The 21,064-nt window shown below is 36.2% G+C and overlaps 2 protein-coding genes across 3 annotated transcripts in view; one reads left to right on the top strand and one right to left on the bottom strand.

Annotated features, from left to right (window-relative positions):
* Nucleotides 1–21,064, top strand: part of LOC113237786 — a 77,687-nt gene that overhangs the window by 8,075 nt on the left and 48,548 nt on the right. For both annotated transcript variants that reach the window (XM_026474443.1, XM_026474442.1), the window contains exons 3-5: nt 166–239; nt 3,240–3,462; nt 4,059–4,241. In XM_026474443.1, the coding sequence (XP_026330228.1) occupies nt 166–239; nt 3,240–3,462; nt 4,059–4,241 (480 nt within the window). The remainder of the gene's footprint in view (nt 1–165; nt 240–3,239; nt 3,463–4,058; nt 4,242–21,064) is intronic.
* Nucleotides 15,753–21,018, bottom strand: LOC113237788. Its single transcript, XM_026474447.1, has 6 exons — nt 20,851–21,018; nt 19,551–19,675; nt 18,561–18,684; nt 18,059–18,223; nt 16,895–16,990; nt 15,753–16,420 (listed from the first exon to the last, which is right to left on the bottom strand). Exons 1-6 carry the CDS (start codon nt 20,902–20,904, stop codon nt 15,773–15,775), a joined length of 1,212 nt encoding a protein of 403 aa, XP_026330232.1. The 5' UTR covers nt 20,905–21,018; the 3' UTR covers nt 15,753–15,772.

Here is a 21,064-nt window from a genome sequence, read left to right as displayed (position 1 = left end):
TAAATACTGATTGAGTTTACCGAAATTTAATTTCCAAAGAGACGAGAAAAACGATGGCTGCTGGACAACTTATAATCTTTTGTAACAAACCTGCGTTAACACTCCTAATTCTCTGTTCTAAAGATCAGATGCTAACATACTTTGAACATAGAAATGTTTTTCTAGATCTCAGCCGTAATAAAAGCGGGCTTCTCCGATGCGACGAGAACGACAACACATTCCTACAGGCGCCTACGCAGGTATTTTGTTTCTCCGGTATCTGTTCAATACTTATTGGAATAAATTTCATATTATGATTAGGCGACATATTTAAAGTTATTTATGCTTTAGATCAGAGGTTCCCAAACCTTTTTGTCTGGTAGGCAACGTGCCAATGCTTTCTCTATTACTTTGACCCCTTGCCTGTCTAATATCGATTTTTGTACAAATTCATCAACTTCAAATGTACATTTGACAGCTGACACAGTGCTACTAATTTTGATAAGTGACAGAGCGTCTTTATAAAAAAAAATTAAATAAAAAAATCAATATTAGACACATACGTTGCGCTGATTCCGAAGTAATTAATTATAGCACATGTGTTATGGAAATCGTAAATGACGGTACCACACACACCCACAACCAAGACAATATAGAAAAGTTAGTTTTCAACAGCGACTCGGCTGGAGTTCGAATCCGGGACGTTAAAGATACGACACCTTGAAAATTAGTGTGCAATCCACCCAACCACATAAGTCGTTAAGTTTTACACATTTATCTGACTGAATATCTTGTTTATTGTGAAATGTTTACTTCTTAGATAATTTATGTGTCTATTAAAAGACGTTGGTACGATCTATGTAATATGAATTGTTCTATTTTCATGGAAAGCCAAAATTTTTGTGACGACCCCCCTAAACGGGCCCACTCTCGTGGAACAATTTTGTTAACGCTGACATTGGCCCCTCGTAGACTAGAATGGACCTCTGGGGGTCAATTAGACTACTTTGGAAATCACTGCTTTAGAATTTAGTTTACTGCGTAACTGTTTTCACGTCTCATAATGGTTTTTATCTATGGCAATACGTTAAGAGTCGATACTAGCTCAGCTGGAATTCAAAATTTTCCTCGGTTCATTTTGCTTGGATCAAGCGGCATTTCGGAATTTATTTTTTTTACAAACGAAATGTATATCGTATACTATATTGGTTCTATTTAGTTCAGTTGATATAAAAAAAATATTGGTATATCGATCCGCCCTACGTAAAGTATCGTATGTCGAAGTTGCCAAGTTTGCAGAGGCGCCTTTTAAAGTTCTGAATTCACTGAAATAAGCACAACACGTGCTTTTAGTATTTGTCAGTTTTATTCGGCAAAGTCGTTACTCACATAGAGTATTACAAAATCCTAGATTTCGGTTAGATGATGTGTGATCGTCTATTAGATGATCACTCTATGTGAGTAACGAGCTTTGCCGAATAAAACGGAGATCTTTAATTCAAATTCAAATTCAAATTCAAAATATTTAATTCAGATAGAAATCCATATTGGTTAGTAATACAAAAACAACTTACACACTAATGTTAGTACCTAATAATAATTACAGGGAAGAGTGTTTATTTGCAACATTCGTTTACAAATAAACACTCTTTTTTGGGTAAACATGAAGGCTGTCCAGCGCTCAAAAAATGAACCCTGGACCCTGCCTGCAATGACGTTCAGGAGGCTGTTACCGCTGCCACGTAATCTGTGCGTTAAGGAGGCCACCCTTTTCCGTAAAATAGCGGGAAACCCATCTACCTGGGCCACGGCGAACATTTCCGAAGCGCTACAGAATCATGGCAGCCGCAACAGCATCCTGAATACATTATTATAAATAACTCGCAGGGAGCCAAGTGCTTTCTGGGTGTAGTTGACCCATAGGCCGGCATTAAAAGGCTCCCCTGTAAACTTGGCAATTTCGACTTACGATACTTTACGTAGGAGCGGTCGATATGTAAATTACTTATTGAATACAGTGGTTATCTTGTTAAATTTCGACGTAAGTTTTTTTTCTATTGTGAAAATATTAAGGAATCGTGTTTTACCGTATACTAGTCAATTCATATCCACAATTTTTCTATACATTTTTTCCAAAGTGGTAGATTCCACACTTTCACTGTTATGCGAAATCAATCAAAGCTATTTGAAGTTGTATCGATTCTTAAGGACACTGCCTTATTTTAAGCTCCTTTCATTCGTTGCAATTGTACAGGGTGGCGCAAGGAAACGGGAAATTTTAAATGTAGTTGTGACAACCCTGAGGAGCTGGTAGATAGGTTAGAGTGGTATCCTTTAATGTAAAATTGTTTGCCTTTTGGTAACCATGGACCAGTTTGCTCACATTTGCTGTGACGTCAGCTATTTGGTAACCATGTAATTTTACTGTTTGACCCATAAAGTCATCAGTTTTTCCTGGTTGAAACAAGGATTTGAGAAGAAATCGCTGCGATCCCCAAGGAAGTTTCTTTTATATGATTTTAAGTGTGACAGGGCTAACGAGTCGTGCGCCTGGTGGTAAGCGACACGCCTGTCCATATTAGTTGCAATGCCGTTCAGGGCTTTAAATCGCACAGATCTGAGGGGCACTGCCGCTGCACTTATCACTCTGATACCAAAAGTTCCGACCTTTAAAACCGTAACGGAGTAATGCTTACATTATTGCTTCCCGGCAGAAATAGGTAAGGCGGCAATATATTCCCTGGACAGAATCTTTCCCAAAAAGCTCTACAGCTACTGTTCAAGGAAGTATTTCTAAGTGCCATGCGTAATCTCAGCGTTTGCTTCCATAAGCGACATTGTTTTAAGAAACTGTTTTTTTTTTTGTTAGAACACTTGATGGCACGTCATTTACTCTTACTTTCAACAACGAAACTAGACAATTCCTGTCTTTACCGCCAAGCAGTAACGTGAGCATTACTGCGTTCCAGTTTTAAAGGGTAAGGGGTAGTAATAAAATTACAGGCACATCGTCTCAGGGTGACGGGTCTTAAAGAGACCCCTCAGATCTTAGAAAATCTTGTAATTTATAGCTCTGAGTAGCAATGCAATTGCTGTAGACTGTGTGTTTCTGAGTTACGTCAAAGTTTTCCATTTCCTTGAGCTACCCTACAAGTAACCAAGCAGAAGGTAGACAAGTAGTACGTTGGTAGTGGACCACAATTTAAAAAGACAGTGTTACTTCTAAATAATGTTGAAAATTACTATACCGATATTTTTAGGACGACAGTTCCACCTCTCCATCTCCGAACAAACTGCATAAAAGCCCCTGGGTGAAGATGAAGGACATAATCCAGACGCACCGCGATTCTGTTAAGAAGAAGTCCAGGGGACTCAAGACCTCCCCTGACGTGGTACCGGCTAGGAGACGATCATTGAGCGATGGTGGAGACAGCGATGCGCCTCCGGCGTTAACGTTGACTATACCTTCCTCTGAGGAACTTGGTAAGTTTTTTACGAAAAAGCATAAAATTGGTCTTGCTAAGGTCACCTGAAAGACAAAGGCCTCTAAAGGTTCGTGCTTACGACGGTGAAGCTAAGAAAACTTGAATAAAGAAACACTCAACCGCACAGGGTCATTGTTATACTACAGTGTAAAAAGACAAGTATGTTAACTTCATACAAACGTAGCACCGCGTTTTGTATGTGTGCGTGCCGACCGTGAGTCGTGTACAGACGCACACATACGCATAATTTCGCGATGCACTCTCGTTGCGTAGGTAGTGCTGGTCGTCTTACGCGCCTTGGAACGAATGTGTGCGTGTTCAAACAAGGCGCGCGGTATGCACACACATGAACCGCGCCACTGCGTATGGTTATACCATTATTATTATCATCTTTCCGCCTTCCTCTGCCCATGATCGCAACGTACAAACAACGTGCAACGGACAAGACGTAGGCAGAGGCCCCTGTGTTGTAGATATTCCAAGGACACGAAGCGTAAACGCTCCCACATTTATACGGCGAATTTACAACATTATTTATTATTATTGAACAGCATTATGTACTCCACTATTCTACGTGAACTCTTCACTGAACAGAATGTGGTGAACCTCATCCTATACTCCGCAAGCAGCGTTCCTTGGAGCTGGGTGCCCGGCCTCCACTACACCCTCCGCCTCGCGCCTCTAAATGGACCAAAGTGAAAAGAGCCTTTCTAACGTCGGCTTCAGCGTCTGTCCCGTCCAGTCCTAGCAGACACTCTGCGTTTTTTACTGATGCTGGTAAGTGGATTTATTTTATATTAGTTACTTTCAATGTATCTCGAAAAATTATTTGTGTTAAATTAAAATGAAGTTTTATCAAACGAATAGGTATTGTTGATTATGTCTCTAGAATATAAAAACAATTTCCTTTTGAAACCATACAATCATATATCTTTGTTACCACTTGAAATGAGTAGGAGTTTAAAGTAGCAAACTCAAGCTAGTGTGATTGAAGTGATTGTTCAATCACGATTCACGATATGGATTTAAAGATGAAGATTAATTTAACCAGTTTCGTAAAAAGATACAAATATTTTTATTTGATTAGTGGTGGTCGCGTAATGTTCGAAGTTGGCATTAAAATTAAAAACAGTCAAAAAATATTACGAGTAAACACATTGACTTACAAATAAATGGACGACGGGTCTAATACAAAAACCACGAAAAAAATGTCCCAAGTCAACCTATTTAAACATGTAAAGGAATATGAAAAAGCTAAAACGTTGAATTTAAATTGTAACGTCATCGCAGTACTGTCTAATTTTGCTTGCTTCGCTGTCAGTCGAACAAACGGAGACTAAAGCGTGAATGACGCTCTGTATACGATTTTAACGCCCTATAAGTTCGGACACTTTTTAGCGCGGACCCGACGTCCATATAATTGTAAGTCAATGAGTAAACATGTCAAAATTACCAACCAATAGTCAACAATAGACCAACACAGTAAAAATTAACGATATATATGTATGTAGGTACTAGCATTCATCGAATAAAATTGACGAATAAGAAATTTCCTGCCAGACCAGAACAAATTTAGAGGAATTGCTTTTTTTTAATTGGTCCAAACGAAGATCAAAGCCCACAGAAAATCTTACCGTTACTAAAAAGCCGATTCAAATTTCAAATGTCTTTTATTAAATACGTAATCAAATCTCAGTAATTTCTAATTGACTACTTCTAACCTAGATTTCCCTGAGAAGATTAATAAAAAACTCTAGGATTTGCTCTTTGTAAATTAGTTTTTGTTCATATTTCGCACTCTTGGTCTAATAAAGTATCTGACAACTTTTCTAAATAAAGGCATAAGGATTCTACGTACGAAATTAATCGGATCACTTTATTAATAATAAATTAAACTTAATAAAAATTCATTCAATAAAATAATTTGTAAAACTTAATGTAGCGTAAATTGGAATGTTTTCTTTGTAAAATTAAAAATAAGGTATTTAATTAATAACTATTGTAACTATAGTGAAAAAATAGGGTGGTTTGCATTAATATTAGACATAACTGGTTGAAGACTGTACCACCTCAGTCAACCGTGACCATCGGACCTGTAAAGGGCCCGAAACGTCGGTTTGTTTGAAAAAACAAATATACGCGATTTAATCCGTAAAAATAGTTTCATTTCCTATAAGTTATTTAATTAATAACTTTCGTAAAAATAGGTTGTATTGCATTAATATTAGACATAACTGGTTGACGGCTCTACCACCTCGGTCAACCCAAGTAAAGGGCCCGAAACGTCGGTTTGTTTAAAAAAAACAATAATACGCGGTTTGAATCTAGAAAAATACTGTCATTTCCTATGTGTAACAATCGACGAACCTAAAAACTCGATATATACAAACTGATCAGTTTGATTTGTCATTTGCCAAATGGACTTGTAGTCTATATTTGAAAACTGTTCGTCTTAACCCCACACTAGATATGATTCATCAGATTCCTGTCCGTAATATTGTTTATAAATAAAACTTGCGCGTACTCTGTAAAGGGAAAACCCGTTTTAAATAAATACGGTTGGTGGATACAAGCATATTTGCTAGTCATCTTGCTATTTTTGTTCAACATAGTAAGTATTTATTTATTTATTTATTTATTTCAACTTTATTGTACAATACACTAAAGTACAAACGGCGGACTTAATGCCATAAGGCATTCTCTACCAGTCAACCATTGGGCCAAACAGAAAAAAAAACACAATAGGTTGGTGCTACACTTAAACAAGAAGAACAATATACTAGAAAACTAATCGATAATTTGTATGGTATAAATAAATAACATACTATAAACATACTTATTATGCAAACATAATAAACTTACATATATATATTATAATAATAAATAATATGATATATGTACCCAAAGCAACATTATACAGTGTCTTAATTTTGACAATTGTCAAACAGATGCTTGCGCAACATGCGCTTGAAAGATAATTTGGTCTGAGCTTGTCTTACACGGAGCGGGAGCGCGTTCCAAAGACGAATTGCATGAAGGGTAAAAGAATTAGACAAAAAATCAGTGCGATGAGAAGGAATAGAAAGTATAGACAAGCTCGTCTAGTTGTACTATTGGAGTGTGGTTCTTTAGCTTGCTTCATATTTATTGTAGTACTAGATCTCCTTGTGAAAGAGTTTGTCCAGGGAAGTACTGCCACTTTACCTATTTCTACTGCCAAGCAGTATTGTGAGCATTACTGCGTTCCGGTTTGGAAGGGTAAGGGTGCTGGTGAAATTACAGGCATATGGGACTTGTCAATTTATGGATCAGGGTGACGGGTATCCCTTAGATCTTTGCGGTTTAAAGTGGCAATGCAATTGTCATGGATAGGCATGTCGCTCGGCACTTCGTCTGTGTATCTCGATACCTCCGATTAACACTACGCCGACATAAATTTTTGATTCGTTTGTTTTTTTTTGCAAGATTCGTTTGTTTTTTTATTTTGTTTTTTGTTGGTTTCACAAAATACTAGTAAATAAAATGACGTTTTATGTTATTTACTAATTTTTTATTTTATTTTCACTTATCAGACCGACATGAAGCAGTAGACCTTTTTGTGAAAGTGCCACCTTGCCATTAAATATCGTAACTAAATCAGTCGTATGATCCTTTCAAAAGAGATCATTCTCAATAATCGCCGTATCAAAATTAGTTTATTTGACATGCAATACAGTACAAGAAAAAATTATGAAAATTAATTGTGGCAACTTACATATATTTCTGTTATTTTCGCGATTTTTACGTATTCTAAATGAAACTATCACAGACGTATAGAGCCTGAAACTTTGATTGGTTTGAAGAAATAGTATCATTTCAAGAAACAGTAGTTGTAGTAGAAATAGAGTTCGTCCAATATAGTATTGCCGCCTTACATATTTCTGCCGCCAACATCGAGTATATAACCAGAAATAGATACGAAATGTCGTTTTAATTTGTTTGAAAACTATTCTGCCATATCATTACTGTGACAACTGCGCTCCGATTGGCTAGCCCGAGTTCGAAATAATTGACGGATGTCGTCAACTGTTTCACTTCAAATCGACCAGGTAACTTGAGCTTTGCTATAATGGACGAAAATTGCAAAATTACATATTAAATATTTAATTACCGATGAAATGTTATTCCGTTTGTTTTGTAATTAGATGTTTTGCTGTTTTTCCCACAACACCGAATAGAACAGCACGGCATTGTTAGAGATATTATCTTTATTACAATAAATACGGAATATTTTTTGGAATATACGGAGACGTACACACAGGTCAGTCTATATTTCAGTGCAAACGAGGGTTAATATTTATAAGAGCTGTATCGCTAATGTGTTACCAGTCAGGAATACATGGCCGTTATTTCGTCTCTATTTCTGGTTATATACTCGATGGCCGCCAAGCAGAAAAGTCATTATTACTGCGTTTCAATTTTGAAGGCTAAGTGAAATTGTGTGTGAAAATGAGTTTTTTCAACATATGTCTCACGCGACAGGCGCAGTGGCAGTGCCACTCACGCCTTTCGGATTTAAGGCTCTGAGTATAAAACAGTTAGTCCAGGGAAGTATACTGCCACCTTACTTATTTCTACCGCCAAACAGTAATGTGAATATTACTGGATTTCGGTTTTGGAGGGTGCTGGTGAAATTACAGACACATTGGACTTGTCAATTTATGTCTTATATGTTAAAATCTTTGCGATTTAAGACTGATCGGAACTGCAATTGTCATGGACCAGTCGCGCAACTTTTTCGTCCCGTCACGTCGTATCATAATGATAATAATCTACTCTCTCACAACGTAGTTAAGTGGGATACATACATTAAAAGACTTTTTTGAAATGTGTTCAACACGTTGTAGACAAATGTAGAGGTATTTCGGTAACGTCACTCAGGACGGATCTAATGTCGATACAGACACGTCATAAGGAGCCTTGGTAATATTAATAACACAAATCGTATTTTATTTAACAGTTAGTACGGACACTGACTATTGGAAAGCTATAAAGTTTCTTAGTAACGTGTGCATATGTACAAAGAACGTTGTAGGTACGTATGTATGTAAGCACTTTACTGTATCCCAAAAACAAATGACTATAATGTGAAGAACAATTTAAAACACGCTCGTGTTTATGCCGTAAATGGATTTCTTTCAACTAACTTTTAAATGACTCGGCTGGGCAGCGTTTGGGAAATGACGCCATATCTTTTTGTTCAAAATACCGTGTCTCAGGACAAAAGTCTTCGACCAGTGTATGTTGCCAGTGACGACTTACGGCACTGAGACGTGGTCAGTCAGTATGGGCATCATAAGAAGATTCAAGGTCATTCAAAGGTTAATGAAAAGGACCATGCCCGGAGTTTCATTGCGAGATCGAATCAGTAATGAGGATATCCGCAAGGGAACCAGAGTAACCGACATAGCCAAAGAATTGCAAAACCTAAGTGGCAGTGGGCAGAGCACACTGCTCGCAGAACAAATGGCCAATGGGGCCGAAGAGTTCTCGAGTGGCGTGGGCAGACCACCCACAAGATGGACTGGTGATCTGGTGAAGGCTGCGGGAATCCACTGGATGCAAGCGGCGCAAGACAGGTCGTTGTGGCATTCTTTGGGGGAGGCCTATGTTCAGCAGTGGACGTCTTTTGGCTGAAATGGTGATGATGATGAACCTTTAAATAATTAAGAGGATATTTGAAGCTATCAACGTAAAAGTGGTGTAACCTCTTCTTCTTCTTCTTAGAGTTCCTCTCCTATCGGAGGTTGGATAACATCATGGCAATCCTGACTTCAGAGGCTGCCGCTCTGAAGACTGAGGAGGAATTGCAGCCGATCCATTTCCTCAAAATTTTCAATCAGGAATGCCGCGTTCTAGCAACACTTCGTTTTCCAGCGATTTTGCCTTGGATGATAATCTGGAGTACTTTGTACTTATTGTTCCTCATGACGTGCCGAAGCACGACATCTTCCTGCACTTAATGGTATTCATAAGCTCCACTTTTTTCTACAGTTTATTGAGTACTTCTACATTTGTAACCCGGTCATACCACAATATTCTCAAAATACGGCGGTAAATCCACATCTCAAAAGCCTCCAACTTAACCCCATAAAATATATATAGAAGAAGAAATTAGGCAAATTCACAGTAATCCATTGACTTACAAATAAATGGACGACGGGTCTAATACAAAAACCACGAAAAAAATGTCCCAAGTCAACCTATTTAAACGTAGTGACATGTAAAGGAATATGAAAAAGCTAAAGCGTTGAATTTAAATTGTAATGTCATCGCAGTACTGTCTAATTTTGCTTGCTTCGCTGTCAGTCGAACAAACGAAGACTAAAGCGTGAATGACGCCCTGTATACGATTTTAACGCCCTATAAGTTTGGACACTTTTTAGCGCGGACCCGACGTCCATATAATTGTAAGTCAATGCAGTAATCATATATTATTGGCGGACCACTTACAAAATGGATTGATGACCTGGTGAAAGTTGCGGGAATCTGCTGGTTGCAAGCAACACAAGACCATTAAAAGATGAATAACTTCAAAAGTCGTTCATCCCCTAGTTTGCCACCCTTAGAGGTGGAATATTTTCTTCAAATTTAAATGAGACCACTATTGAGGTGTCCTTTTTCCAACAAAAAAAGAATCGTGGCTTAGTTGGTATAGCGTCTGGCACGGTATGCAAGAAGACGTCGGTTCGAATCCGACCGGATCGAAGGATTTTTTTCTGAGCGTTCGATCTTTGTATTAATAATTATAACAAACTAGTGAAGTAATTTGACAAAAAGTAATTGAATATCAATTCAATACATCTCGCGACATCTCTCAACAGGACTGGTAGCTGTAAAGGTACTAACTGGGTGAGAAATCTTTCATAGATTTCTCATAGATGGCGCTACGACTAAAAAGTCGTTGAAAAACCAAATACAAAGACACGACGCAAGCACATAGAAAAATTCGTAAGGTCCGTTGCTTCGTTCGTGTCGTGTTCGTTCCGTGGCTTAGTTGGTATAGCGTCTGGGACGGTATGCAAGAAGACGTCGGTTCGAATCCGACCGGATCGAAGGAATTTTTAAAAATGTAATTAAAAAAGAATCATCAAAATTGGTTTTCGGGTAACATACATACTTTTTCATGCGTTCAACTGCCTCCGTGGCCGAATGGTTACCATGGAATCGATTCCCGGGCCGAGAGAAATATTTATAGAGCCTACATTTATTTGGGTGTAATTTGTGGTTGTCTATGTGTGTCCATGGCACTCGCGACACAGGATTTCCCTAGTTCGGGGCTTTGTTGAGTGTGTGCGTTATTATTATTATTATATAAAAAAAACACGGTTGAATTGAGAACCTCCTCCTTTTTTGAAGTCGGTTAAAAATCGTTTTGCATGATTTTTGTTTTTTATTCTAGAAAAATACATTAGTGACTCATAATATATTTTCAAGTAAAATGTCTGAGTAAAATCGTTATTAATTTTCCTCCATAAAATCAAAACAGTATAATCGAAACAGTTCTGTGAATATTGACTCAGGCAGGATGTAAATTAATACAAGTTTACAAAATATTGTTGTACTTGCAATGTACGAGTAACACGATGTTTAAAAGCTTGTATTGTTGTTTATTTTTATAACAATTTACATATTCTTCCGCTTTCATGTTTCTAACCCATCAACTTTTGCGTACTATAGGAGTATATTTTTACAGACACATTAAAAAAATCGTAGGCTGTGAATAATAAAAGCTTCGCGAAAAACTACGCAGTTAGATGTAGCTGCTGTTCAATAATAGGTTCCAAGCCAAAATAGTTCACTTTTTATTTATATCTGTTCAGAAACAGTTAAATTTTACTGTCAATAAAACGTAGACTTTTCGTCATCATTTACTTGTCGAACATGACGTTGGACAAGCGAGTAGTCCACTTGCAAACAGCGCTATGTGACATTTCTAATGATTTTTAGATAATGACGTGAAATGGATCAGTATTTTAAATAATTTCAAATACTCTAACAATACAGTGCCAAAACTTGGTATATTCTGAATAAATCAGTGTCAAAAGTTGACTGCTCTTGTAAAAGTCGCTATCTTTCTTAGTTTTACACTTTCGAAAGTTTCCATTTTGTCGTCAACCTGCAAACGCTGCTCGTTGAGCATAAACTCGTACAAAATTCGTTATTTTGTTTGGTATTTATTATTTTGTCATTCGAGAGGTCCCTCATGTTCATTTATTAAAAACTTGATCGAGATTGGTTTATATACGAAATTCTTGAATTGTATACTCATTATTAGGCAAGTACAATTAAATGTGACTGGATAGATTCAAGTTGTATTTTTTACTAATATTATAACAAAACTAGCCATGTTATCGTAGTGTTGTTGCAAAACTAGCTACGTTAATTCTGGACAATTGCAAAACTAGTTATTTTAAGATTACTATTGCAAAACTCTCTATGTTCAATTTTTAAACGGAAATAAAGTAAAAAGTTCAATACTGTGATTTTGTTTTGTCATATTGTTTATCTCTTTTTTATTACAATTTTCAGATAATTAAAAAGTACCATTTCAAAATCCATTTTCGGAACAACAATTTTTTTTTTTTTTAGTTTATACCTTTTTTTATTCATGCATATAATGCAGTTTGCTAGTCGATTACTCCAGTAAATGATTTATCGCCTTCACGCGCTAGATAGGCCGCTTTTTTAATATGTTCCAGACATAGACATATGTTCCAGATGTACAGCTGTTTTTAACATACGCCACTATTCGAGAAAGCAGTCAATATGTCAAAATGTGTGTCATACATGATTGTGCTAACATCTTTTGCTGTTAATTATAGTCCAACGCTCGACAGGCAGGTGAATTCGCGATAACAGTAACCCGGCAAGTTAATACTCTTACACATTATTTCATTTTTATTCATTTTTATAATACTAAATGACGAGACGAATAGTTGCAGTGTCACTTAGAGCTTTAAATCACAAAGATCTGTGGGGAGAACCTTGAGACATAAATTGACAAGTCTCGTGTGCCTGAAATTTCACTAGTACCCTTACCCTTCGAATACCGGAACGCAGTAATGTTCACATCACTGCTTGGTTGCAGAAATAGGTAAGGTCGCAGTACTTCCTTTGACGAACTCTTTCACTAGGACCTCCTCGCCATTATGTTAATATAGTTTTTGGTTTTTATTCTTTTGTATTCTTGAATAAATACGTTCCTTTAAGATCCCAAAGGATTTATAATTATTTCGCCTTTCTCCCTCTATTTAAAACGTACTAGGCAAGCGTCTCGCCAACAGATAGAAAATTTTTCATCTCTAGAATCCACACCGTCGTCGATTTTTTACAATAAGCACAGATAAACAATGGCGTTTCTCCACTACTCCAGACCTAACATCAGTCGCCCTCACAAGGGCTCGTAATATCGTAATCATAAACAGAATCACATCGTCAAACAATTATTAATTGACTGTAATTGAAAATTGTTCACATAACGAACACTTATAACGAATCCGTCACATCCATCATATTTTCACAAACAAAAACGCGGCAATAACCCACTTCACGAGACATTATACAAACATTATATACACACAAACTTACAACCGACAACTGACTGTCTTCAATTAAAAACTGGCGAGCGGCCAGGGAAAAAAATAATTATTAGAAACATATGTAAGTACGTTCACCTTTGATGTTATAGGATATTTGGTGTTAATTGTGGATTGACCCTTTTAGTTAAAATGTCAGTGAAGCACTTTACTCAATAATATTTTTCAGCAAACACGAAAATTAAGGTGAAGTATTTCAATGCGAGCCTACATTTTAGGAAGTGAGGTGTGGGGGGGCCGCACATATATGGGGGCCGCTCCTCGCGTCCCGCAACCCGTGGGCGAACAATATAAAGAAATAAAATAAGAAATAAAAAGATTAAAATAAGACAAGGCGGAGAAAACTTGACACAGAACCGTCTTCGACAAGCACCTGATGGCGACTGAAACGCCTTTTTAAACGTTTAATGTGAATTTATTTATTAATAACTATAAGGCTGCAGCTGAAAAGTAAAATTTAGAAGGTTCTCTGTAGTATTTAAAGAGAAATATGTCCATATAAAAACTACGTGCAAGGTTAGATATTTTGTTCTTAAAAAATCCGTTTTATATTTTTATTTTAACCTGTTTTCAGGATTTTGTTTGATCAAGTAAAGTACGTCCTATCGTGAAACAGATTAGCAAATTCTTTAGACTAAATCCTTAGATGTAACATATATTTTTTTGGAAGACGGTTATTTAATAGCTTCGAGTATATAACCAGAGATAGAGAGGAAATATGGGTCATCTATCCCTGGTAACTCATCAGTCAAATATTACTGTTATCACTTTTAAATATCAACTCTCGTTTGCGTACAGCGCCAACAATTGACCTGTGTGTACGTCTCCGTATATTCCAAAAATATTCTGTATTTATTGTAATAAAGATAATGTCTTTAACAATGCCGTGCTGTTCTATTCAGTGGTGTGGGAAAAACAGCAAAACATCTAATTACAAAACAAACGGAATCAAATTTCATCGGTAATTAAATATTAAATTACGTACTTTTCAACTTTGGTACCTACCTGTTTTCTGTATACACAATCATTGCTGGGTTACCTCTTGACTCAATCAATTCACTTATTGTATTCTATTAGAAATTATAAATGAACTAAACCACTAATTACAAACTACCACTAGTTATAAATAAATGTATTTAAATATTACAAGATAGAATAGCTGGAAATATATTCACAAATATAACTTCTGTCTATTGAGAAATAGATTACTATAATGTCAGAACGAAAAACGCGTAATGCAAAACATTGTTTACACTTACTGGTTACTACAAACATAAAAAGTACCATTTTGCTTGACCTCTTTTTCACTGGTAATGTTTTGAATTAACCTCGATTCTATGGCAACTTTCGGAAAAAATACTTTGGATTTATTTGTTGTTGAAATAAAGAGTTATTTACTACTTTATTTATTTAATTTAGAATTTAAACAGAGTACAATTGTTTAACATTAAACATTGTTCTACAAGAATGGATACACATTATGACTACAGGATGCTAACGAATCTCAATAATAATAACATTCACACAATGAGAATGATAACGTCATACACAAAAAACTATTTTTTTTAACGTCATTTTGGATTTGAGAGTTAATGCAAAAGCCCTCGTGTTCGCTGTTTGCCTAGAATTTGCTACATGACGTAGTGACGTTATGCTGTATAAGAAGAACGGGGCGTAGAAGACAGTACAACACTGAAATTTTTTTTGGTAGTGACGGAGATCTCTGAGCTGTTAAGCAATTTACTAGTAATACCGTGAAAGATATGGTTTTTTTGGACAGTGTCGTTTTGCTGTGGTTTTGCATTAAGACTAATATAGTACAGGAATGCTGAGCCAGATCTACGCTGGTTAGTGGATATGTTATAGAGTAATGTATCATTTTATTTTCAAGGTTTAAAATCAAATTTCATGCCATTGTTTTTTTTATGAAACCTTTGTAAATAGTGATGTGGTAGTGGTAGATGAAAATTTGTATACCTAATACTTCTAAAACTACGTAGGTTCCCTTTTCTTCAAAAAAAAAATCTTCGTTGAGTAACAAATTGCAATTATCACAATTTAATTGCTCATTACTCAAAATAAAAAAAGTTGCATTGTGTCACTGTCATTTTCAGTATGCGATATAATAACGCACACACTCATGGCCTCGCACTAGGGAAACCCTACCGCGGTGCCATAGACACACATATAGACACCACATATAACACCCAATCTCACGAGAGAAATCAATGTAGACCACGCAAATATTTCTCCCGGCCCGGGAATCGAACCCGGGACCTCTGCATACCAGTCCAGCATGGTAACCGTTCGGTCACAGAATAACTAAATTCAATTGAACAAAAGAGTATAAACTAACACTTATTATGGTTATATGATAAAAGTTTAACTAACTGTTTAATACACACATCAATTTTTTTTTTCAGAAATTAACAAAAATGTGCTTGATTCCTAGGCACTTTTGATGTGCGTATTTGTCAAATAACATGGTTCCAAGCCTAATAACCTCTGGTAAGATGATTAGTTTTGACTTTGCCATATTTATTTACCAGTTTCGAGTTATTATGCCAGAAATGCGATGACTTAAAAAATGGAAATAGGAAAAAATTGTAATCGTCCATTATTTGTTTATTACAATAACATACTATATCATCAAAATGACGACATTATATTTTACAATTTCCCATCAATATTGTTATTATGGTCTTTCGCTAATTCTTTCAATAACTGCAACTTAAGATTGTCATCCTTGCCAGTTTTTCCCATCATTCGTCTTAATAATTTCTTCATTTCTTCTTTGATTTCCTCCTTAGGCGCTTCTCCTCTTGGTACTTCGGGCTTAATTTCAGCATTGATTTGTTGTTTAACACCAGTGTTTGCTTTTGCTTGTTCCGTTAACACATTTTGATTTAATTCTTCTTTTGCCTGTCCTGTCTCTATTTTCGAGGATACTGCATCTAAAGGTATTCCTGACACCACATCAAGCTTAACAGCCTCGTTTGGTGATGAAGAGTTATCCTTCGAAGCTCTAAATTTAGTATCCCAGTCAGCTACGGTAGCATTATAGCCTAGGTTGTACTCCTTCTCCGCAACCTGGATACTACTAGGAGTAGGGTCGTCATCGACAGTTATGACACCGCCTTTCTCAACACATTTCTTGACTTTCTTTACTAAGACAAAGGCTTCCTCTTCGACAGTCCTGATGACCTCAATAAGGCATGCTTCGTGCATGGCTCCATGGGCCATCAGTTTTGTAAGCTGGACAACTCCGTCGACTAATTTTGCCGAAACACCCATCATCGCTGATTTGATTTGAGGAGACTGAAACGCAAAACGTTTATCAAAGCTTTAATCAAATTCCGAGTATTTATATTCCTAATCAGTGTGCGACGACAAATTGCATTTTGTCGAGCTATGCATATATACCGAAGTTGATGTTTTCCAAAAATAGTATTTCCGAGAGCATTTATTTTCGCTCCCAACGGATATGAGCGAATTTCTGACGAATTTACGAAATGACCTAAATCGAAGCATACTAAGTAACTCATATTAACAATAATGTAACATACTTCATTAAATTATTTTATCAACAGTTTATGTTAACCTACTTCGAATATGATTTAATACTTAGAATAAGCACATAGGTAAAACAATCGACCACCTTGCAATTGCGAGTGTTATTCGGCGTTTGTATATTATTTCTGAATATCGGGAATCCATTCCAGAGTTACAACTTTAGGGCCGTGGCCCAAATAATAGACATAAGTTTGTGTAAGTCAGTTAAATTTAACGCACCTTCGAGATGACGCATTTGATGACCTTCTTCAGGGAGTCGTGGTCGTGACCGCAGATTTTTATGAGGTTGTAAATTTCCTGCCTTTGTTCGTAAATCTGAGAGACGTGAAAAGATTCTATTACAGGATTGGATTAGCTAATAGTAAGAAAATTTTAGACCAAAAAAATCTTGAACTGTGCAATTCATAGCTGAAAAAATATGATTTCACCACTTTCCGTAACAATTATTTAATTAACCCAAAGCTTTAGTGATGCATTGCGATGTTACGATAAAATCGACGACAGGCGTTACGTCACAAAATAATTGATGCGTTGTCCGACACGCGTTTCTTCGACATTTGATGTTCAGTTTGCTCAGTGGAAGAAGGCACTCATACGTATATTTTCTTAATAATAGATTATTTCACTTTAATGTGTCTGGGCATCACAACGTCTGAATGTGCAATAATTTTCGAGATCGCTAGGTAAAACGTCTACCGACAGACGTTGTACTATGAAGACGACAATAGAAGAAAAAGGAAACAGAATCTGGATGCATCAGTTTTATTTTTCATTAAAATTCGAAACTAAATAATATTATAATTATATTTACTTCCGTCCATAGAGCAAACTGGTAACGTCGCTTTTGGTGAGGATAAATCGAAGGACGACTTCGCAGAATTTGAGGAGTAAGATGGTATGCGGTCTTGCTAGATTTTTGTGATCGTAATGCGACAGACGTCACAGATTTGTGGGAGTTTGATGCGACACCGCACTACTCGGCACATGTAGTGCGACAGATAACGTCTCAGATTTTATCAAGCGTGATTCGTCGGGCAATGTTGTAGATATGAACAAGAGTGATGCAACGGATGACTGCGTAGATGTTGAAGAATATGATGATGCAGATGATGACGTAGATTGTCTTGAAGATAATGTGATAGGTGATGACTCAGATTTTGATGAAATTGATGTAACGGAAGGAATCCTAGCCTTTGGTGAGTGTGATGAAACGGACGATAATGCAGACAATGTCTCAGACATCAGAGAGCGTGATGCAGCGAGTAACAATGGAGATTGTGAGCTAAAAACGTTGCTTCGCTGTGTTATATCTGGGCCGTTATCAAATTTATTTTTATTGACTGTCAGATCAGTGTAGTGTCCCACGTCTGTGGATGCACTTACAGGTTTCAACCCGGTGTTAATCATGTTCTTGAGCTCTATGACGTTGCGCATGGCTTGCGCAGGGTCATGGCCGATCAGTGCATAGCCGCAGACTACCATTTGGTGTAAAGCTTTCTCTGCTAACGCTGCTGTATCGTTTTGTTTCTTCATGAGACATTCATCTACCTGCAAAAGACCACACCTATAAACTAACTCTAAAGATAAAGAAACACTGTATACAGGCTGAACAATGCTTGCATAACTGCTGCTGTTAGTTGCTAGTGACTTCACCGTAACTAACAATGGTCGTTTACATATAGCGAGGTTACTTTATTGGTTGATATTTTCGATCCATTTTAAAAAGACCAATCGCTAACATTGGTCTTTATATAGCTATATCATTTCATTTCATTTCATTTACAAGCAGTAGCAAAGTTGAAACATGCACAGTTAGATCTCATACATTTAGCATAATGACTTCCACATAAATTTTGATGGAAAAATTCTAAAAACATCTCGTTACCAATTCTGCTTTCTCTTTCTTCATGATGTCCAACGCATCCTGTAGCTCCACCAGCTTATCCTGGATGTGAGAAGTCCCATTTTGCAGCAGCAATTTGATCTTTGTCAGCACTGAGTCCACTGACCTGGTAATTCAATAAACACCTAATTTTATGACTGTGTTATTGCTAAACTACAGAATACTTTTTTATGGAAGGTATTAATGGACTTCTGGATTAATTGACCTCACACACGTTTCTGGTGAACAAGATGTAAAGATTTGGCGTTTCTTTTACATGTTATAAAATTATAACTTATTCTATCGAGTTCTTAAGTTTTCATAATTGTTACACATTGAAAATGAAACTATTCTTTACGGATCTAACTGGTGTATATTTGTTTTTTCAAACAAACCAATATTTCGACCCTTATATAGAACCCACGATCATGCTTTTACAGGTCTCGAAGTAAAAAGTAAAGGGCCCGAAACGTTGGTTTGTTTGAAAAAAAATAGTTTCATTCCCAATATTTTATTCTAGTTTTTTATTACAGCCGCCGATTATTCGTGTTTACATTATCCAAGTTAACATTTTGTACAAGCTTGTGACGATACAACCTCCGCCATCGTCATTCCGCTTTGTTATCACCTTTTCTCTGGTTCCTGGCCACTTATTTTCAAATTTTGAATCATTCTTTAAATCCTTTGCTACGTCATTCTCGTTACTCTCTACTAAATGTCTGAAGCGAACTTTCCATTTTAAATCATGTGCCTATTAAATACAATAATAATAAAATCTAGTCATATTCCTAAATACGGCCCTTTCGGGGTAAGTCTCCTGTTTTACAATTTTATAGTATTTTTTTTAATATTGTTCCTGTTTTTTAAATCATTTTCTTGTTACAGCCTTTCTTTTACCTTTACCGTATACAATACATTTATGTGGACCGAGTAATCTATTTTATTGCTCCCTATTGGTGGTTTACAACCTTTTCAAGCTGCTTAAAAACTAACCTTTCAAGGTCTACCTGGAACTTCTTTTCGATACTCTGTAGCAGGTCCTCACCCAGTTTATGAGTGATTTCATCCTCAATCACTTTGTCTATGGTCTCTTTTTCTAGTTCATCTGCGCGGGTAACCTGTAATATTTTACCATTCAGTTCAATATTTCCTATTTGTACTGGATAATAATTGTTTATTGTAATTTAAAAAAAACTATTTAATTGTGAATTTTAGAGCCAACACAATGTTGCTCATTCGTTTAGCTAAGAACCACTTCTTCTTCTTCTTTCTTCTAAGAACTTTTCTTTCTTGGTAATGTAACGTCCGAGTCACCCAATTAAGAGCAAGCTGCAGGTATTTTTCAGGTAAACGCTGATGATGAGACTAAGGGTCGTATTCCAGAACTCTACTCAATGCTCAAGTCAGGACTTGAGCAGACTTGAGTATGATTTCAAGCACTAGAAATACGACCCTAATGGCAAGGACTTGAGTATGATTTCTAGTGCTTTAAACCATACTCAAGTCTTGACTTGAGCATTAAGTAGAGTTCTGGAATACGAATATTAGAACCAGATTGCATTTATTAGCCAATGTCGTTACATTTATATTAATCTAAAAGCTCTGAATAGTATACTAATGCGTTGAATACACAATCAACCAATAAGAGGGCTTACATTATTGCAAGAGCGAAACAGATGTATATATATAAAACGTACTCGCTGTGGTCATATAAATGAAATCTAATTCCATTCTTAAATATAACATTTATACTGCACCTGGAATAAATTTCAACTTGATGTCTCTATTATTCTCTGTTTTATTGAAATACAAAATTGTTATTGAAAAACCATATAAAAAGTCGAATTAAATATTCCATTTATGAAATGAACATACACAAGTTGACCTCAATATCGCGTTGTGTGAATTTCTGTGTGATATGGAGGAAGTAAAAACTTAAAAATAAAAAATCATACCATAGAAATGTCCCAAAACACCATTCGATATAAAACATAGAAAGAACATCATTGACTTACAATTATATGGACGCCGGGTCCGCGCTAAAAAGTGTCCGCACTTGTAAGGCGCTAAAATCGTATACAGAGCGTCAAACTCCGCTTTAGTCTTCATTTGTTCTACTGACAGCGCGATACTGCGATGACATTACAATTTAAATTTCGAATAGGTTGACTTGGGACTTTTTTTTCGTGGTTTTTGTATTAGACCCGTCGTCCATTTATTTGTAAGTCAATGAAGAACATCATAAAAATAGTTTTAATAAAATAATGCATCGAAAAAACAATAAGTAACTCACCACAGATATAAAAAGCAAGGCATAAATACTTCTCAGGCATAGCGAGACAATCATATTAGAAAAGAACTTAAGAAAATAAAAATAGAATTTATTTCTATTTATATTTTGTAAAGTCTGTATAAAAAATGCGATATCGCCGAACCGAAAATAAAAAGGAGTGTTTACGATCAAAATTGTTGTTAAACTTGATTTTATTGCTATTGAAGTTTGGTTT

Source organism: Hyposmocoma kahamanoa, unplaced genomic scaffold (genome assembly GCF_003589595.1).
Source record: "Hyposmocoma kahamanoa isolate Upper Pololo Valley unplaced genomic scaffold, ASM358959v1 94, whole genome shotgun sequence".
Classification (NCBI taxonomy): Eukaryota; Metazoa; Arthropoda; class Insecta; order Lepidoptera; family Cosmopterigidae; genus Hyposmocoma; species Hyposmocoma kahamanoa.
This window is presented reverse-complemented; position numbering and strand designations above follow the sequence as displayed.

Bases quoted from the DNA above. Each gene is read 5' to 3' on its own strand.
- LOC113237788 (XM_026474447.1), bottom strand. From the start codon at position 20,904: ATGATTGTCTCGCTATGCCTGAGAAGTATTTATGCCTTGCTTTTTATA. The intron at 18,224-18,560 runs GTAACGAGATGT...GGTCTTTTGCAG, and splicing joins AGAAAGAGAAAGCAGAATTG to GTAGATGAATGTCTCATGAA. The intron at 16,421-16,894 runs GTGCGTTAAATT...TTTGCGTTTCAG, and splicing joins TCAAATGCGTCATCTCGAAG to TCTCCTCAAATCAAATCAGC.